The sequence below is a fragment of the Balaenoptera borealis genome (genome assembly GCF_965194805.1).
Source record: "Balaenoptera borealis genome assembly, chromosome: 19".
NCBI lineage: Eukaryota > Metazoa > Chordata > Mammalia > Artiodactyla > Balaenopteridae > Balaenoptera > Balaenoptera borealis.
The window spans coordinates 18375055-18390706 of record NC_138878.1 but is presented as its reverse complement, the minus strand read 5'-3'; the positions used below and the strand labels follow the sequence as shown (position 1 = coordinate 18390706).

The 15652-nt window shown below is 58.7% G+C and overlaps 4 protein-coding genes and 1 long non-coding RNA gene across 23 annotated transcripts in view; 3 read left to right on the top strand and 2 right to left on the bottom strand.

The window, feature by feature from the left end:
• The window catches only part of PHAF1 (phagophore assembly factor 1), a 29420-nt gene extending 27536 nt beyond the window's left edge, over positions 1–1884 (top strand). For 7 of the 10 annotated variants that reach the window (XM_082369021.1, XM_082369022.1, XM_082369020.1 and 4 more), the window contains one exon: positions 393–1884. In XM_082369021.1, the coding sequence (XP_082225147.1) occupies positions 393–479 (87 nt within the window). In that variant the 3' untranslated portion in view covers positions 480–1884. The remainder of the gene's footprint in view (positions 1–392) is intronic. The other 3 variants (XR_014237772.1, XR_014237773.1, XR_014237774.1) reach the window with 3 other exon arrangements.
• On the bottom strand, positions 1449–4475 carry B3GNT9 (UDP-GlcNAc:betaGal beta-1,3-N-acetylglucosaminyltransferase 9; the record flags this gene model as incomplete). Of its 2 annotated transcripts, none has more annotated exons than XM_082369005.1 (2): positions 1449–3946; positions 4280–4475. In XM_082369005.1, 2 exons carry the CDS (start codon positions 4473–4475, stop codon positions 2712–2714), a joined length of 1431 nt encoding a protein of 476 aa, XP_082225131.1. In that variant the 3' UTR covers positions 1449–2711. The 2 variants fall into 2 exon arrangements, with proteins under 2 accessions (XP_082225131.1, XP_082225132.1); XM_082369006.1 differs by having other exon boundaries at positions 4284–4442.
• On the top strand, positions 3916–7598 carry LOC309617211. Its single transcript, XR_014237799.1, has 4 exons — positions 3916–4137; positions 4637–5020; positions 5731–5835; positions 7455–7598. It is a non-coding gene; the product is annotated as an uncharacterized lncRNA (long non-coding RNA).
• Positions 6796–11768, bottom strand: TRADD (TNFRSF1A associated via death domain). Of its 6 annotated transcripts, none has more exons than XM_082369070.1 (6): positions 11442–11570; positions 10993–11149; positions 9065–9223; positions 7889–8166; positions 7610–7811; positions 6796–7471 (listed from the first exon to the last, which is right to left on the bottom strand). In XM_082369070.1, exons 2-6 carry the CDS (start codon positions 11066–11068, stop codon positions 7161–7163), a joined length of 1026 nt encoding a protein of 341 aa, XP_082225196.1. In that variant the 5' UTR covers positions 11069–11149; positions 11442–11570; the 3' UTR covers positions 6796–7160. The 6 variants fall into 6 exon arrangements, with proteins under 6 accessions (XP_082225196.1, XP_082225191.1, XP_082225192.1 ...); XM_082369065.1 differs by lacking the exon at positions 10993–11149 and adding an exon at positions 10256–10286 and having other exon boundaries at positions 11442–11493; XM_082369066.1 differs by lacking the exon at positions 11442–11570 and adding an exon at positions 10256–10286 and having other exon boundaries at positions 10993–11129.
• On the top strand, positions 11557–15516 carry FBXL8 (F-box and leucine rich repeat protein 8). Of its 4 annotated transcripts, none has more exons than XM_082369053.1 (3): positions 11557–11660; positions 13248–13424; positions 14161–15501. In XM_082369053.1, the coding sequence occupies exons 2-3, from the start codon at positions 13273–13275 to the stop codon at positions 15131–15133; spliced, it is 1125 nt and encodes a 374-aa protein (XP_082225179.1). In that variant the 5' UTR covers positions 11557–11660; positions 13248–13272; the 3' UTR covers positions 15134–15501. The 4 variants fall into 4 exon arrangements, with proteins under 4 accessions (XP_082225179.1, XP_082225180.1, XP_082225178.1 ...); XM_082369054.1 differs by lacking the exon at positions 11557–11660 and adding an exon at positions 11742–11849 and having other exon boundaries at positions 14161–15502; XM_082369052.1 differs by lacking the exon at positions 11557–11660 and adding an exon at positions 11919–12110.
• The last annotated feature ends 136 nt before the right edge of the window (positions 15517–15652 follow it).

Genomic DNA, 15652 nt, shown 5'->3' with positions numbered 1-15652 from the left:
GCTATAGAGGCCCCACTGGCTTGGGAGAAGAATGGGCTGCCCCTGTTTTCCCATCTGGATGCCATACCTTCAGCAGACCTCTAGCAGTTCCAGAAGGACCGGACAAATGGGTGTGGTCAAGTTTATATATTCCAGAGAAACAGGCAGACACAGGAGCAGAGATGACCCCCTTAGCATGAGTTGGGGGGTGTTGAGGGGTCAGTCCAGCCCCATGTGCAGGTGGGTTGCACACACAACCTCCAGCCCCTGTGCACAGGAGCTGCCTCAAGTCCCTTCTCTTCAGTCACAGCCCAGGACTGATGCCGCTGGTGGTTTTTGTGGGTTTGATTGCCTGCTCTGCTTACATTCCTTCAACTCCTCCCCCTTGACTCGTTGTCATCTTCTCATAACAGGTCATGCAGAACAACCACATTGCCTCGGTGACCCTTTATGGCCCCCCCAGGCCTGGTGCCCACCTGAGAACCGCAGAACTCCCCTAGGAACATCACCACCCATGCCCCTCTGCCCCATGGAACTGTGTATCGCATCCTGTTCAGCAGGCCACCCTGTGGGTTTTCTTGGACACCTTGCCAGTGTGGAAGGGCTGTTGTGATATTTTGAGGTGGGGCTTAGGCTGGGTGCTCTGCCATGGGGTGAGAGGCCCAGATATTCTTCTGTGCGATCTCAGCCTGCTGGTGCCAACAGGGGACACAGACTGCAAAGAGAAGCACAAACTCTGAGCCTTGATACCTGGACCCAGGAGCTCTCGACTAACATGTAGGGAGACAGGGTTCTGTCTCCCCTGTCCCCCATACATTGGGAAAACTTGGGGCTCTTTCTCTGGCTGAGGACACAGGCACCCAGACAAGGACAGGGTCCTGCCTTTGGCCCAGCATTGCCACATGACCCTCAAGGCAAGCAGGTAGCATGTCCGTAGTACTTGGTTGCAACTTTTGCACTACATCCAGTTTAGTTACTTGATGAGCTGGCTGTGGCCAAGGTGGCTCACTTGCCCTTCCGTTTCTTTCTTGCATGTGCTCCCTGCCAGGCCCAGTAGGCACACCCAACTGGTTGAAACACAACTTTCTACCATCAAGGTACGTGCCCAGGCCTGGTTCCCACCCCTCTTGGAGCCAGCCTTCAAGGCCGCCTGTTCCCCTACTCTGCCGAAACCTGGCTGGCAGCGCTGCATGTTTCCATCCTGTTTGCCTCTTTGTTTTAATGCCAAAGTTTTAGCCAAAGACATCGTCCTCCTTTTTTTGTGTTTCAGCATTCTGTTCTGCACTGTGGGCTTGGCTCCCCTCCCTCAGCTCTGGGCAGTGTCCCCTGGCCGGGCCCATTCACGGCTCAAGGCCTCTGGGGCTCATGGAGGGCTGGGCTGCTCAGTCTCTTCGTGGGACTTGCTAAGGAAAGTAGCATATGTGCTTTAAAAATATTAATCCTTTTGAAAAGAATTGAGAAGAGAAATGTATAATTTTATCCCATTTTTAATATTTTGGTCTAGCAACTTGTGATACATAGATGACAATTTTGTGAGTTTTTCAAATGTGTGTACAGATTTTTGTAAATATGACTCTTTTGTAATTAACTCATGTACAGCCTCATCCTGTATAGTTTAACAATGAATGTGCAGGGGACCTGCCCCGGGCGCCTGTGTGGTGCCTGGGCCTACAGCCAGGCTTGTGTGGCGTTCCCATGACTTTGTTACTGATTGGTGTCTTCCCATGTGGACTGTGGCCTGGCCAGAGACCCTCACACATCCCACTGTGGGGCAGCCAGGACTGTTCCCATCCTCCTAGCATGGGGGAACCTTCCTCATGCCCTGCCCATACCCCTCCTCCAATAAAGACCTATGCCCTCCGCGACAGCTCCCCATGTGCTGTTGCTGGGATGTTTATACTAAAATGAGCGTGTAGGCATTGATTTTTTTGAGAAAGGGGGTGGTTGAAGAATATGGGGAAATTTACAGCTGGAGGAGTTATCTTAGAAAAAGGTTCCTTGGCTCCTCTGAAGGGGGCAGCATAGGCTCCAGTGGGAGAATGGCACAGTTGTGTGGGTGTAGGTGGGTAGCTGGACGTGGGGGAAGACTAGGTAGGACAATGCGCTCAGTCCCTGTGTGCCTCCATCCCTAATGTTCCAGCTAGTCCAGGGCTCAGGAGGCGTTGGCCCCAGGAAAGCAGATCTAAAGACCTAGACGTGGCTAAGAATGCAGTTTGAAGGGGCAAATAGGAAGCAAAACACCTACTTTCAGATTGAGTTGTGGCAGAATCTGCCGGTTCCGTGAGGACTGAGGCTAGGCCCCTACCCATCCCTGTGGGGTCCAGCCTTGAGAAAGATCTGCATTTGTTGGCATCACTCTAGGGGTTCCAAACTAAGAAGTATGGTCAGATTCCATGAGCCTCTGCCACCCCCACCCCCACCCACGTCCCTACTAGGAGGACCAAGCACGTTCACCTGCTTGGCAAAGAGCCTGGTTCACCACCACCTCAGCCCTGGCTGTCTCAAAGGGCCACCATTAGATTTGCTCCAGATCACCTCCCAATAGGGTGGGTCAGCAGGAACCAAGCTCAATCTTCACTCCCTGGGACCTTCTGGAGGCAGACACCTGGATGCCCCTTTCTGGGGAAGAACGACATACACAGCACTAATCCGCCTGGGAAACCTACTCTTCAAGCTACCTCCCACTTACATCCTGGGTCTGAATGAGGGGGGCTTGGAGCTGTGACAGGTGGCTAGGGGCCCCACTGGAAGGGACCCGCAGCGACAGGCCATGGACGCGCACAGGCTGGCCCCTGCGGCCGGTGCAGCAAGTGCCACATAAGCCATATGTCAGCAGCAGAGAGCCCGTGCACTACAACCAGCTCGCGGTAAAAGCAGGGGTCGAAGGTGCGGAGGTGCGGAGCGGCTGAAGGTCGAGGGATGCCAAAGGTGCGGAAAGCAGGGTGAGGCTCAGGCGTGAGACGCAGGCGCTGTAGACACATGCCCAAAAAGACGTCGTCAATGGGGAAAAGCTCAACCTGCGAGCAGGCACCGGCCAGGCGGCGCAGCGTGGCCCCCGAGAGCACGAAGCCGCCGCCGCCTGCGTAGGCCGGGTAGGCGGGCAGGCCGTAGACAGCCTCAGGGATGTAGTACTTGCTGGCCCGCACGCGGATTGGCCGCGCCTGCACTATCACGTCACCTGCAAGCAGGTCCTGCTCCGGGTCCCTTGGCGCCAGGAACTCCAGCAGGTTTCCCACGTGCACAAACACGTCGGCGTCGCCCTTAAAAACGAAGCGCACGTCGGGGCAGTAGGCGGAGGCCCAGGCCAGAAAATGGATCTCCTTGAGCGTTAGGTTGAAGAAAGTGTCGTCGAAGGCCCAGAGCAGGATGTCCGCGTACGCACGGCTCTCAGCACGCAGCAGGGCGCTCCAGTGCGTTCGAGTGCCCGCCCCCTCCGCGTCTGCCCCGTCTGTGCCCGCGCCCCGGGGCACGCCCAGCAAAAACACCCGGCGCACTAGCGCCCCCTGCACGCGACCCTCAGCACCCCACGTCTGGCGCACGGCTTGGCGCCGCTCGAAGTCCGCAGCCACCGACTTGACGGCGATGAGCAGGTCGGGTCCGCCGGGGGGTGCGCCATTTCCTCGGCACTTGTGCGGCTGGTTAATGAGGAGAGGGAAGCGCCGCTGGTCCTTGGCTCGCAGATAGCGGCCGAAGTCAAAGGGTCCCGTGGGCGTGGGCGGCTCCGGCGTATCCTCTTCGTAGGCCGGCGGGGCTGCGCCTGCGTCCGGCGCCTGAAATACACGGAGCCCCGGGGTGGGCCCCGGCGCCGCCCTCCCTTGAGCTCCCGGCGCGCTCGTCGTCGGGGCCGCGCCATCGCGCTGCGCATAGAGCAGGAGGCCGAGGGCGGCGCCGAGGAGCAGCGTGAGCGACGCTTCTCCGCGTAGGCGCAGCCTCCGCCTCATGTCCGCCTGGCAGGCGCCCGCGGCCCCTGCGGAGAGACTCAGTCAGGGGCTCAAGACAAGGAAGCCAGCAGCCGGCAGGGGCTCCGGCCCCGCCCTCCCCGGGGGTAGGGCGCGGGAGGCCACACGCCTGGGGTCTCCGGCTGCCGGCCGTTCATCCCCCTCCGTTGTCCTCCTACTTTGGGCCCTGACCCCCCACCGGGATGGGCACCCTGAAAGGGCAAGAAGTTCCTCCTAGTAGCCGACTCCCACCCTCTCAGCTCCGGCCTAGCACGGTGCCCCAGAGCCAGAACAGGGAGACGCGGAGCCTCGGCCCCACCCCCTTCCCGCGCTGAGGCCGAATCCCTTCTACCCATCCCTACCCACCACGGCGGTCCTTGGGATCCTGATACACGTTCGGCCCTTGGGAGCGGCGTGGCCCCGGATGCCGGGGCCTCCGGGGCTCAGCGCAGGGTCCCAAGGGCGGCCATGGACGGGGCCTGGGCCAAATGCAACGTTGGCAGGAAGGGGGGCCGGGGCCGCTGCCACGTGACCCCACAGCTGTGTGCGCCCGGACATCTGGAGCTCAGTCAGCTCCGCCCTGGCGCTGCAGGAGCGCTGTCTCCGAGTGGAGACTAATCTCTGAGAGGGATCCTCACGGTCAGCTCTCTCTGGGAAGGCGCAAAGAGGTGAGTTCTGGTCTCCGTGCAGGCTCAAACTTCCCAATTCTGCCTTTCCAGGGGACAGGAAGAAGCACTAACCTTTCTGGTTAGTTTCCCCACCCCTGCCTCTCCGGAGCGGAAAGGGCCTGGGCTGGGCAGGAGCCCCAGCGCAGGAGGGCTTGGCATCGACCCCTCCCACGCCATCCTTGGAAGTGCCTCTCGTCAGCTTTCCAGGAGCCCTGGTTCCGCAAGACAGGGTCCAAAAAGTGCCCCGGATACATGGCTGCCTCCTTTCTCCTGGGTCTGCCATGCCCGCCAGCAGACACACCACGCACACAAGGACTAACAAAACTGCGTGCTCAATTCTCACAACCCTGGCAGCAGCTGTCATTGATCATGCCCAGATGGGGACGCTGCCCCTCAGGCAGCTGAGTGACTTGCCCAGGATCGTACAGGCAGAAGGTAAGAGCACTGTCCCAGATCTTCTGGAATTCAGTCCAAGGCTCTTTCCTCTGTCCTCCCTTGCCCCTCTCCCTATCCATCCACTTGGATGCAGGAGAAGGGGGCCAACCCTGTCTGCTTTAACTTCACAGGTGAGCACTTCAGTCTGTCTCTCCAGAGGCAGTTCTGAGTTCTTTATTCCCTAGTGCCCCAGGCCATCATCGCCTCCTGCAGGAAGAAATAACCAAGCCTGGGCCCACTGCAGGCCAGGTAGGGCTGGCAGGGATTGGTTTAGCTTGGGGGACTCCTGAAGTAGACCAGTGAGCAAAAGGTTTGATGTGGACACAGGCGGGCAGAGAGGCGCTCTGGAGATTGAGGGCCCAGGCCTTGCCCAGCTCTGGCTGCCACCTCTCTCTTCTTGGAACTCAGAGCCTCCAGGTCCCAGCCATGCAGTGGGGCCTGGAGTAGACAACACCCACTCCGCCCCGCCCCGCCCCACCCCACCCCAGAGTTTCTGAGGGCAGACTGTGAGAACCAGCACTGCTACCCAGTGCCATCCTCTTTCCAGTGGCTATGACTGTGCCTTCTGACTTCTTCCCACCAATATTCTCCCTTACAAAATAAACCTTCCAACCTGAGCCTCACTCTCCCGGTCACAGACTTCTCAGGAGTCCTCTAGTCCGGCTGTCTCTGCTACCTCACCTCCCATCCCTCCTGTGGTCTGGTTTCAGGCTGTCCACACCATGTCCCAGAAACAGCCCCCACCTAGTAACCTTTTCCCTGACTCCAGTGGACAGTCCGCAGCTTTGACAGATTTGCAGCCTCCATCACAGCAGGTGGGTATTCCCCTGGCTTCCAAATCTGGTTTTCCTCCTTCCTCTTTGGGTTGCTCTTTTTTCTGGTTGGTGACCTTCAGGACCTCCCCCTGGGCCACCCCACCCACTCCCACCTGTACATTTCTGAATCCTAGGCCTCAACACTCTCCTGAACTCAAAACTATAGATCCAGCTATCCTTGGACTCTCTCCCTGGATGTTCTACAGGAACATCATGCCCAACTTGTGCCAAACAGAGCAAGCACTTCACCTCCCCCAGGGCCCCTATCTCAGCAGGCAGCTCCACCTTCCATCCAACTGGCAAAGGCAGAAACTCTGGAGTCCTCTCCAACCTTCCTCATTCAGTGTCACCAGGCCTGTTGTCCTTTGTCCTAAACAGCTCTCAATGTTCATCCCTTCCCTCCATCTCTGCTGCTAACTGCCCCAGCCTGGGGCACTGTCTTTTCTCTCTCTCTGCATCCTCACCAGCCTCCCAGCCTTAACTGCCAAAACCCTTTAAAGGCCTCTCACTAGCCTCCAGATAAAATCCAAACTCTGTAAACTGGCTTACCTGACCCCATGCTATCTGCCTCCCCCACTCAACAATGGGTCTCTGCAAATCCACCCACCCCTAGATCCAGCCACTCTAAACCTTCTGTTCTAAATCCCTTCCTCTCACCTTCCTCAAGACCTCACCTGAGGCTGACCATGCCCAGAATATTGCCCTTCTCTCATTCCACCGCCCACAACATTCACACTCATTTCTCTCCCAGGAAGCCTAACCCCTAACCTGGGTTAGGCCCCTGCTCAGTTGCTCCCAGAACTCCTTGTATTTTTCACATCAAAAAACTGGTAGTATTTTATTACTGTTTCTTAATATTCAGAGTCCCAGACCGAGTGTGAACTGGGGACAGGCAGGATTCATGTGTTTTGTTCACCACAGTATTTGCAGCACCCAGGATGATGCCTAGGATACAGCAGGTCCTTAATGAATTATATTGAATTAATGAATAGTAATAAATTGTTCTATGAATGAAGAGGTAAGGTCTGGCTGAAAGCCCCTCTTCTGCGGTGGGAAAAGGTGAGGCAGACCTCTTGCAGCAGGTCCCCCATACGCTCTCTCTATCCTAGTATCTAGAACAGAACCCCCAGTGGCACCCCAGCAGACATTGTGGGTGCTTGTCCGACTCCTGGAGAGGGCAGTCATCTCTGGTTTTAAGTGTGGCCTCAGAGTCCCGTGGGTGGACCGGAGGTCAGCAGTAGCAGCAGAAGGGACCCTACAGTCATCCAGGTGCTCCAAACCCTGGCTGGGCAACTGGCCGACCGCCCCTTTCTCTGGTACCCAGGCTAGGCCAGGCCGCCATGGGGATTCGTGAGGCCCAGCAAGTCCTCTGCCAGGCTGGTGAGCTCGTTCTCCTCGAGCGCCTCCACCAGGCGCTGCAGCGTGGCGCGGCGGCCCTCGGCCTGCACGAAGCGCCGCAGCAGCTGGAAGGCCTGCTCATACAGCCCTTCACGCTCGTATTCATAGGCCAGTGAGTCAAGCGCCGGGTCCCTCAATGCACGACAGCCGCGCTGCAAGGAGCGCCCCACCTTGCGCCACTTGAGGCCCACTGAGCGCGCGAACGTCTGTTGGTCCTGCAGGCTCAGCGGCCGGTTCACTGCAGGGGGAGTGGGAAGCGGAGTGAGCTCGGGACACCCTTCCATTTCCGCCCCTCGACTATCCCGCGCAGACCTCGCCCCTCCCCAAACTCCATCCTCCCAAGGATCCTGCCTCTGCTTCTCTCCAGGAGTCTCACCTACGGGCTGACCCTGGAACAGAAAAGTCTGGCCAGACGGCGGCGGCGGCGGTGGTGGCTTCTCCTCCGACGGAGAGGGTGCCAGAGACTGCGAGGGGGCCGGAGCGCCCTCCACGTCGCCCCCTTGGCCCCCCGAGCCGCACGTCAGATTCCTGAGCGCATCCTCCAACTCTGTTAGTTCCTCATCCCGGAGCCGGTCGGGCTAGGGAGGGGAGTGCGGCGTCGGTGGGGGTCTTAGCCGCGAATCCCCACCCCACCCTGGCCCCAGCCCGGCCGCACCTTCTGGGCGAAGATGCAATTCAAACAGCGCTCCTCGTCGGTCAGCAAGGCATCTAGCTGATCCGCGCCGGCGCGCAACTCCAGTTGCAGCGGCATGGAGTGCAGGGTCAGCTCCGCCGCCAAGCACCCTTGCAGCGCGGCGCGCAGCGCCCCCTCGCGGTAGGCGCGGAGGAAGCGGCCGCAGGCCTGGCGCCCGCTGAAACGCAACTGCACGATCAGCTGCGGATCGCTGCGGTGGATCTTGAGCATCTGCAGCACGTCGGGGCTCCCGCCACTCTCTGCGGAAGCGGGCAGTCAGGTGGCATGCGGTCCCCATGCGGGGCCATTCTCCAAGAGGCCGGAGGAGGGATGAAGCCCGAGGTAAGACGCCCTCCCCATCCCCAGACCTAGGGGCGCGGCTATTCGCCAGAGCTCCCAGCTGGGAAGCAAAATTGGGATGTAAACAGCAACAACCCAGAATAAAGGCCAGGACCTATCACAGGGAGCACCCTAGGACGGAGTGTGTGCTACGCTATCCCCAACCCTGAAGCCCCAAATGAGGGTGGGCAAAAAGGACGTGGAAGAGACTTTGCAGGGTAGAAAGGGGCGTTTGCCCTGGGCAGCCAAGCCCTCTGGGTAGGTGGCTGGCGGGGCAGGGGGCGGGAGGTCTCAGGTTTTCGGCCTCCTAGTGTGGCTCCCCCCCGCCCTGGAAGGAGAGGGGCTCTCGCCGCTCTGAGGCCGGAGCCAGATCTCCCAATCGGCTTCAACCTCCTGTGGCCTCTGCCCTGAGATGGGAAAAGGGGACCTGAAAGGTAGGTACTGGGGAGGGGGTCTTGGGCAAGGAGTGCTGCAGTGAGAGAGGAAAAGAAGAGAGAGGCGCGATTAATAGACAGCAGTGAGCGGGCTGATCCGGGGAGTGGGGGGCATGGAGCAGGGGGACGTTAGTGCACACATAGGTAGATCATACAGAGACACAGAGACACAAGTCTACACCCAAGGGCACACATGCATACACAGAGAAGACAGACCCTACGCAACCAGGTGTCTTCCTCCTCCCTTCCCCAACGAATCTTTTCCTTAAAGTGCTGGTTAAGCACAGGCCCACAGAGTTGAAGAGGTGAGGTCTCAGTCCCTGGCCCCGCCCACAAAAGGCCCCAGGCCAGCCTTTCCTCTCCAAGTGCCCGCCCACTCACGCACCTGCCAGGGCAGTCCGGAGAGCCCTATACACCGCCACTTTCTGCTGCGGGTGAGCGTAGGCATCCGACAAGACCACCTTGTCCAGCGAGGACTCCACAAATAAGTAGGCACTGCCCACCCACTCCTCAAGCCCATTTGGCCCAGCCGCCATCTTGCCTCCTGGGGACAGAGATAGGCATTCAGATCACCCCCAACCCAGCTCTGGAGACAACTGTCCAGTCCCACGTGGCCGAGCTGTCCCCTCAGCTGACATCCAGCCGATCCCACCCAGCTGGCATACTTATGAGGGTAAGTTCATCATCCCACAGGCAGCCCCTTGTGCTTCTGGATCTGCACAGCCCAGCCCAAACCAGCCCAGCCCAGCCAAGGTTTTCAGTGAGGACTGTCTCTCCACTGTCTTCTCAGAGAAAGAGACCAGGGTCACAGGGATGGAAGAGGAGAGGGACAGTGTTCTGCTCCCTCCTCAGGCCAGGGTGTCTCTCTTTTCAAAGCTGACTGGAGACATCCTCATCCTGGATGGTGCCCATGCCCCACAGCACAGCCAGGCCCATGTGCTGGTATAGTATGCCCTCAGCTTAAATTTGAGCCCCCAGGATCCCTGTGGGACCACAGCCCCCACTTTGGTTTTCTGACCTGAATTCCTACTATATCTCCAGGCTTCACTTCAAAGGACACCTGTAGTTTGCGCCTGCCCAGATTCCCTCCCGCAATCCTGACTGACCTCTGGGGCCTTCCCTCTTCCCTTTTCTCAATCCACATGCCTGTTGTAAGGGCTAACTCCACTCCCTAGCTCCAGGCCTGGGCAAGTGAAACAGGCCTAGCCAATCTGCATATTCCATTCGCCTTCCTGAAATGATTTGTTCAGAGTTGGGCATAGGATTCAAGTTGGACCAATCAGAATCAACCTGCGAATTTGGCTGGACCAATAGGAAAGAGGCATAAGTTTCCCTTCCTATCTTGAAGCTGAGCTAGAAGCAAGGGTAGTTCTCCTCTGCCGCTGCTTGGGAAGAGCCTGACTGAGAATGAAACTGGCACAGGAGGCTACAGAGCCAAGAGATGAAGAAGTGCACTCCTAATCACACTATGTCCCATCTTGGACTTTTCCATTATGTGAGCTAAATCATTTCTGTTTATTCTGTGTTTCAGATCTGGCCCCAGACCCTAACGTGAGAGCCAAAGCTGGGACAGTACCTGGGCAGGGGCGCTCCAGCATCACCCAGACCTGGCAAGAAAAATGATACTTGATAACCCTACCCTGCGTCTGAGCACAGGGACGTACCTTTTGAGCAACCCCCCCCCCATAATCTTTTGGTAGAAAACATATTAATACTTGTGTGTTTACCCAAAACCATAGTCTGGAAATTAACAGGAAGTTACCATTGTTTACCTCTGTTGGGGAAGGGGGAGACTTGGGGTGATTTTTATTTTCACTGTATTTAGCAATATTCTACTTTATGTAAACCGCATAGATGCAGTCCCGCCCCAAGGGGTAGGTAAGTAGGGGTGGGACCGGGCCGTGGTCTCCCCAGCAGGCCTACCTGCGGGACATTGAAAACCTGGAGGAGGGGGGAAGCTCCCTCACACTCACTACGACTGGACAAATGGGAGAAGTCAAACAGGCCTGCCGGGCTAGAGGTCGAGAAGGCCAGATAACGTTTGAGAAGCGGCCGGGGCCCTTGGCTTGCTTCGCGCCCTTGGGAACTCCTTTCTACGTGTCCTTCCAAAGAAGCCCCTCCTCGGGAAGCCCCGCGCCCCACCCACCCGGAGTCCGCCTCTCTGCGGGCGGGGCCGGGCTGGGTCCTAGGAACTCTTAGCTGAGCTGAGAACTCTTAGCTGGGTACCAACTCAAGAAAATATGCCCCTACGACCGGGAGCCAGCCGGTGCAGCGTTCTATTAACACGGCCTAACAGTCCCCGGGTAGCCCCACCTCTGGCAGGGTGGACGGTGACGGCCTGCTGGCGGGCGTGGCCCCTCAAGGACTGACAGGCTGAGAGTCCCAGCATCCTACTCAGCTGGGCCGCTCCCGAGCTCTCGACAGGAGCTCCCCGGCCTCCCTCGTTCTGGAGTTCTGCTCTTGCTACTGGCTGGGGAGAGCAAAGGGTTTCTGCTCAAATATCTGTTCAGAAACAACCCCACCCCCTCCTCTCACCCACAGGGCCCTGCCGCCCCTTGAAATCCCCTAACTGGGACAAGGAACTTTTGGGGACCAAGGTCCGTACCCTCTCTCCCGCCTCCCACGGAAACAGCCCAATAGGCCACCACCACCACCTGACCCGAGCAGCCGCGGATGACAACCGCTCCGCACCCATGCTTCTGAGCCAGGATCCACCTCGGCCTCTGCCGGCACCGGGAAGCCCACCCACTCTCTGCACTAACCTGGCCGCCTCCGCCCGTCCTGGATTCCCACGCCCGCCCGGCCCCACTGGATTCGCGCTGCTTCCGGGTGTGCGCGGAGCGCAGGGGCGGTGCCCCAGTCCGAGCCGCCCCATCTGTCCCGGCGTCCCGCCCCTCGGGCTCCCCGCGGTTCCTTCCCACCACTGTCCTCCGCCGCCAGTCCCCAGTCTCTGGGCAAAACCCACCTGGTCCTCTGAGCAGGTAAGAAACTGGCGCCTGAGGTTAGACGGCAGGAAGAACCGCCCGCGGCAAGGGACTTCGAGGACTTGTGGTTCTTACGAGGCCGGAGGGCCCCAGGGTGAAAGCTGCTCCTCTTCCTCCAGCGGGCAACGGATGGATCAACAAGGAGGCGCCCCCTGAGGACCAGACGTTTCTGGTGCCTTCTGTATGGTAGAGCTCGAAGATCTCTGATCTCTGATACTCCCTGACACTCTGAACGGGGTGCCGGTGGGTCCCAAGTTCAGGCCTGGCGGAGGGTATCAGAAGCCCCAGGATACGCGAGGCGCAAATTCCAGCAGGGACCGTTAGCCTAGAAAATAGAAAACTGGCCAGTGGCGTGAAACGTTGGGTACGAAAACCTTTAAGCACCTTAAACTAAAATTGGCAACTTCAAAGAGGACGCACACTTTCCAACAAAGACCGCGCTCTGAGGTGGGTCTGCCGAATTCCAGCTGAACCTAAGCCGCCCAACGGGAGCCTGGGCTGCTCGGGGTTCAGGATCGGAACTTGAACCCAGGGTTCCTCAGGCCCCAGAAACCCAAGACTTTCTCCGCCCCGCCGGCCTTTTCTTGGAAGCACTCAGGACACCTCCCCCTGCGAGGTGGAGGAAAGAGCCTCCCTTCTCTGGGCGGATTCGGTTGCGCCCCACCCGCGTCCCTGCTTTCTGATTGGCTTATGGTCTCTGCCAATTAAAAGTTTTCCCTAATGATCCCGCCCTATTAACCCTATCTTTACTCTCTAGTGACTGGCGGGGCTAGGACCGGGTTTCTCAACTTGGGGCCTGTAGAATCCACAGGAGCTTGTTGAAATTCAGATTCCTGGGCCTTACTCTTTTCGGAGAGCCTAACTTAGTAGGTGGGGCCGTGGAATCTGTAGTGTGAACAAGTGTCCAAGTGATTCTGATGCCCCGCATCCTTTGAGAATGCCTCATTTCAATGGTCCTCGGTGCTTGGGCTTAGTCCTTCCCTAGTACTCAGGGTCGAAATTGGAAGGGAAGCAGTTCAGTGACCCCTGTGAGACTAGTCTGGGCCATCTGGAGGCTGTAAGCGTGTAGTAGAGGGAGGCAGGGGGAGGCAAGAGGGGCCCTCTGAGCTGGGGGGAGGACGTGGTTGTCTGGAGTCAGAGCCTGTGCATCCGCCTTCCAACTTGCTCAGAGAAAACTTTGGTAACTAGAAGAAAGATCCCATAGCATCATCCCAAATCCGGTATTCGGCTTTATCAACGTGGTGCACCGGTCGTGGTTGAGTTCCTTCTAATATAGCATAAAACGTGCGTGGATTTGCTCAACAAGTGAGAACGTAGTTTAAAGGAGAATCAGAGATCCTCGGCATCCAGGGCAGATTTCATGGGTCTGTGACCTGTGCACTGCACAGGGCCCCAGGCTTGGTTTAATAACTTGGTTAAATGCTCTGCTGTCGCTGTCTTGAAACCCTTAATAATGTTTTGAGCAAAGAGACCCACATTTTCATTTTGCACTGGGCTCTGCAAATTACATAGCAGCTCCTGGGCTACAAGCATTTCTACACGTAGGCTCCAGGTGCTTCCCTCAACACTTTGGCCTTCCTGCAGCGGAACCCCGACCCCGCGCACGGCCATGGCGGAGCCTGGAGAACAACTGCCGGAGGAAGTGCTGGCACTCATTTTCCGTCACCTGCCCCTGCGGGACCGCGCCGCTGCTGCGAGGGTTTGCAGAGCTTGGGCTGCCGCTGCCACCTGCAGCACTGTGTGGCACAACACGAACATCAGGTGAGCAGGCTCCTCCCCCTCCCGCCTTCTCCCTGGCTCGGTGGAGTCAGGGGTTGGGGAGATACAGTGACTCTCCCCATATTAAGAAGCGTAATCAGGACTTCCAGCGGTCCAGTGGTTAAGACTGGGCACTTCCAATTCAGGGGGCGTGAGTTCGATCCCTGGTCAGGGAACTAAGATTCCACACGCACGAGCCCCCCCCCCCAAAAAGTGTAATCATTTCTAACATTTATTGGCCGCCCACTGTGTACCAACCATTGTTCTAAGTGCCTTACACATATTAATTTATTTAATCCTCACTAAAACTTTATGTGGTAGATAGGTGGTATTATTATCTCCGTTGCACAGATAGAAAATTGAGGCAGAGAGATTTAATCACTTCTTACTCAGCTGAGAAGTAGCAGAGGCAAATATGAACCTGGCAATCCAGAGGTCACGCCCCGCCTCCTTAAAGACCGCTGAGAAAGCCCTGTTCTTAAAATGTCATTGGCTCTCCGTAGCAAGGTTTCAACCAGCGGCAGATGCATCTGAAGTCTTCTAAAGGGATAGGATGGGAGTTCCCTTCTAGCATCACCTTGGAGCGACCAGGCATGGTCGGGACAGGGAGGTATGTGGGGAGGGGGCAGGAAGTGGGGATGGTAGCTGGAACCCAGGCTGAGGGGTGGGTTAGAGGCCTCTCTCCAGGTCGCGGGGACTCGGCCGGCTGAAGCCTTTTCTCCACCATTCTACCCCCAAGTTGCGACTGTGAGCTAGAAGGCATGCAGCCGCAGTATCTGTCCGCTTGCCTGGACCACGTTCAGAATCTACGTCTGGAATTTGTGCCGTCCAGGGAGCCGAGCCGCCTGGCGGCTATAGAGTTGCTGACCGCACTGGCTGGCCGTAACCCCGAGCTGCGAGGCCTGTGCCTGGAGTGCCGCGGAGAAAAGCGGCTCTTCGACTCGGGCCGCGACGTCCTGGACGCCGTGCACGCCCTCTGTAAGGCTGCCCGCGCGCTGCGCCACCTCGACCTGCGGCGCTTGCCCTTCACACTGGACGACGCTCTGGTGCTGCAGGTGGCACACGGCTGCCCGGAGCTCTGCAGCCTTTTCCTGGATAACAGTACGCTGGTGGGCAGCGTGGGGCCAGGCTCCGTGCTGGAGTTACTAGAGGCCTGCCCCTGCCTACGCGCCCTCGGCCTGCACCTGGCCAGCCTGTCGCGCACCGCGCTCGAGGCACTGGCGGCGCCAGACCGCGCACCTTTTGAGCTCCTGGCCCTGCGGTGCGCATGTCCCGAAGACGCACGCGCGCCGCCCCTGCCTAACGAAGCCTGGGCCGAGCTGAGCCGCCGCCACCCTGGACTGGCCGTAGAGCTGGAGCTGGAGCCGGCTCTGCCTGCCGAGAGCGTGACGCGCGTCCTGCAGCCTGCAGTGCCCGTGGCTGCGCTGCGCCTCAGCCTCTCTGGGGACACCGTAGGCCCGGTGCGCTTCGCAGCGCGCCACTACGCCGCAACCTTGAGCGCGCTCGAAGTGCGCGCTGCCGCCTCTGCCGAGCTGGACGCCGCGCTGGAAGAGCTGGCAGAGCGCTGCGCGGGCCTGCGCGAAGTGCACTGCTTCTGCGTGGTGCGACCCTCCGTGCTGCACGCCTTCCGCACGCACTGCCCGCGCCTGCGCAGCTACACGCTCAAGCTAACGCGGGAGCCACATCCCTGGCGGCCCACGCTTGTGGCGTGAGGCGACAAACCCTCTTTCCCCTCCCTGCGGACGTGTGACCCCTGAGATGCTGCGTGGGTTTGCCCCGGGGCGCGTCAGCTGCTAGTCCTCTCCTTTAGGACTCTGTTGCCTCTTGTCCCTCTCGAGAATTGGGGGCTGCGGGATGGCGTCGGTACCAGCGCGGAGCAACCTGAGTCCACTCGTTGCTGTCAACATCTGCAGACACCCACTGTCCCCGCCGTACGGGGATCACCCTCCTCCAACCCCAGTCCCCTGCAAACGTTGCTCGGCGGCCCCGGCGTGGGAGGAGGGAGGGCACTGGCTCAAAGCATGCCTCAGGGTTGAGTGTGAAATAAATCAAGCAGTATCTCTACGTCCTGTGAAAGGCCGGGTCCGCTCTGAAGGGTGAGGGAGGAGAACCAGCAGAGGCCGGAGGAGGGGTCCGGGCAGGGGTGGGAGAGCTCGAGACCTCAAGGTTTACTTCCACTGGTACGGCTGCGGGGGTCAGTGTCGGGGCACTCGCATCTTCGGAATGACAAC

What these genes read in the sequence shown, in the direction of transcription:
- TRADD (XM_082369070.1), bottom strand. Translation starts at nt 11,068, where the DNA reads ATGCTGGGACTCTCAGCCTGTCAGTCCTTGAGGGGCCACGCCCGCCAG. An exon ending in ATTGCATCTTCGCCCAGAAG is followed by an intron (nt 7,812 to 7,888) that starts GTGCGGCCGGGC and finishes TCCCCTCCCTAG; the next exon opens with CCCGACCGGCTCCGGGATGA. An exon ending in GTTCCAGGGTCAGCCCGTAG is followed by an intron (nt 7,472 to 7,609) that starts GTGAGACTCCTG and finishes CTCCCCCTGCAG; the next exon opens with TGAACCGGCCGCTGAGCCTG.
- FBXL8 (XM_082369054.1), top strand. Translation starts at nt 13,273, where the DNA reads ATGGCGGAGCCTGGAGAACAACTGCCGGAGGAAGTGCTGGCACTCATT. An exon ending in TGGCACAACACGAACATCAG is followed by an intron (nt 13,425 to 14,160) that starts GTGAGCAGGCTC and finishes TCTACCCCCAAG; the next exon opens with TTGCGACTGTGAGCTAGAAG.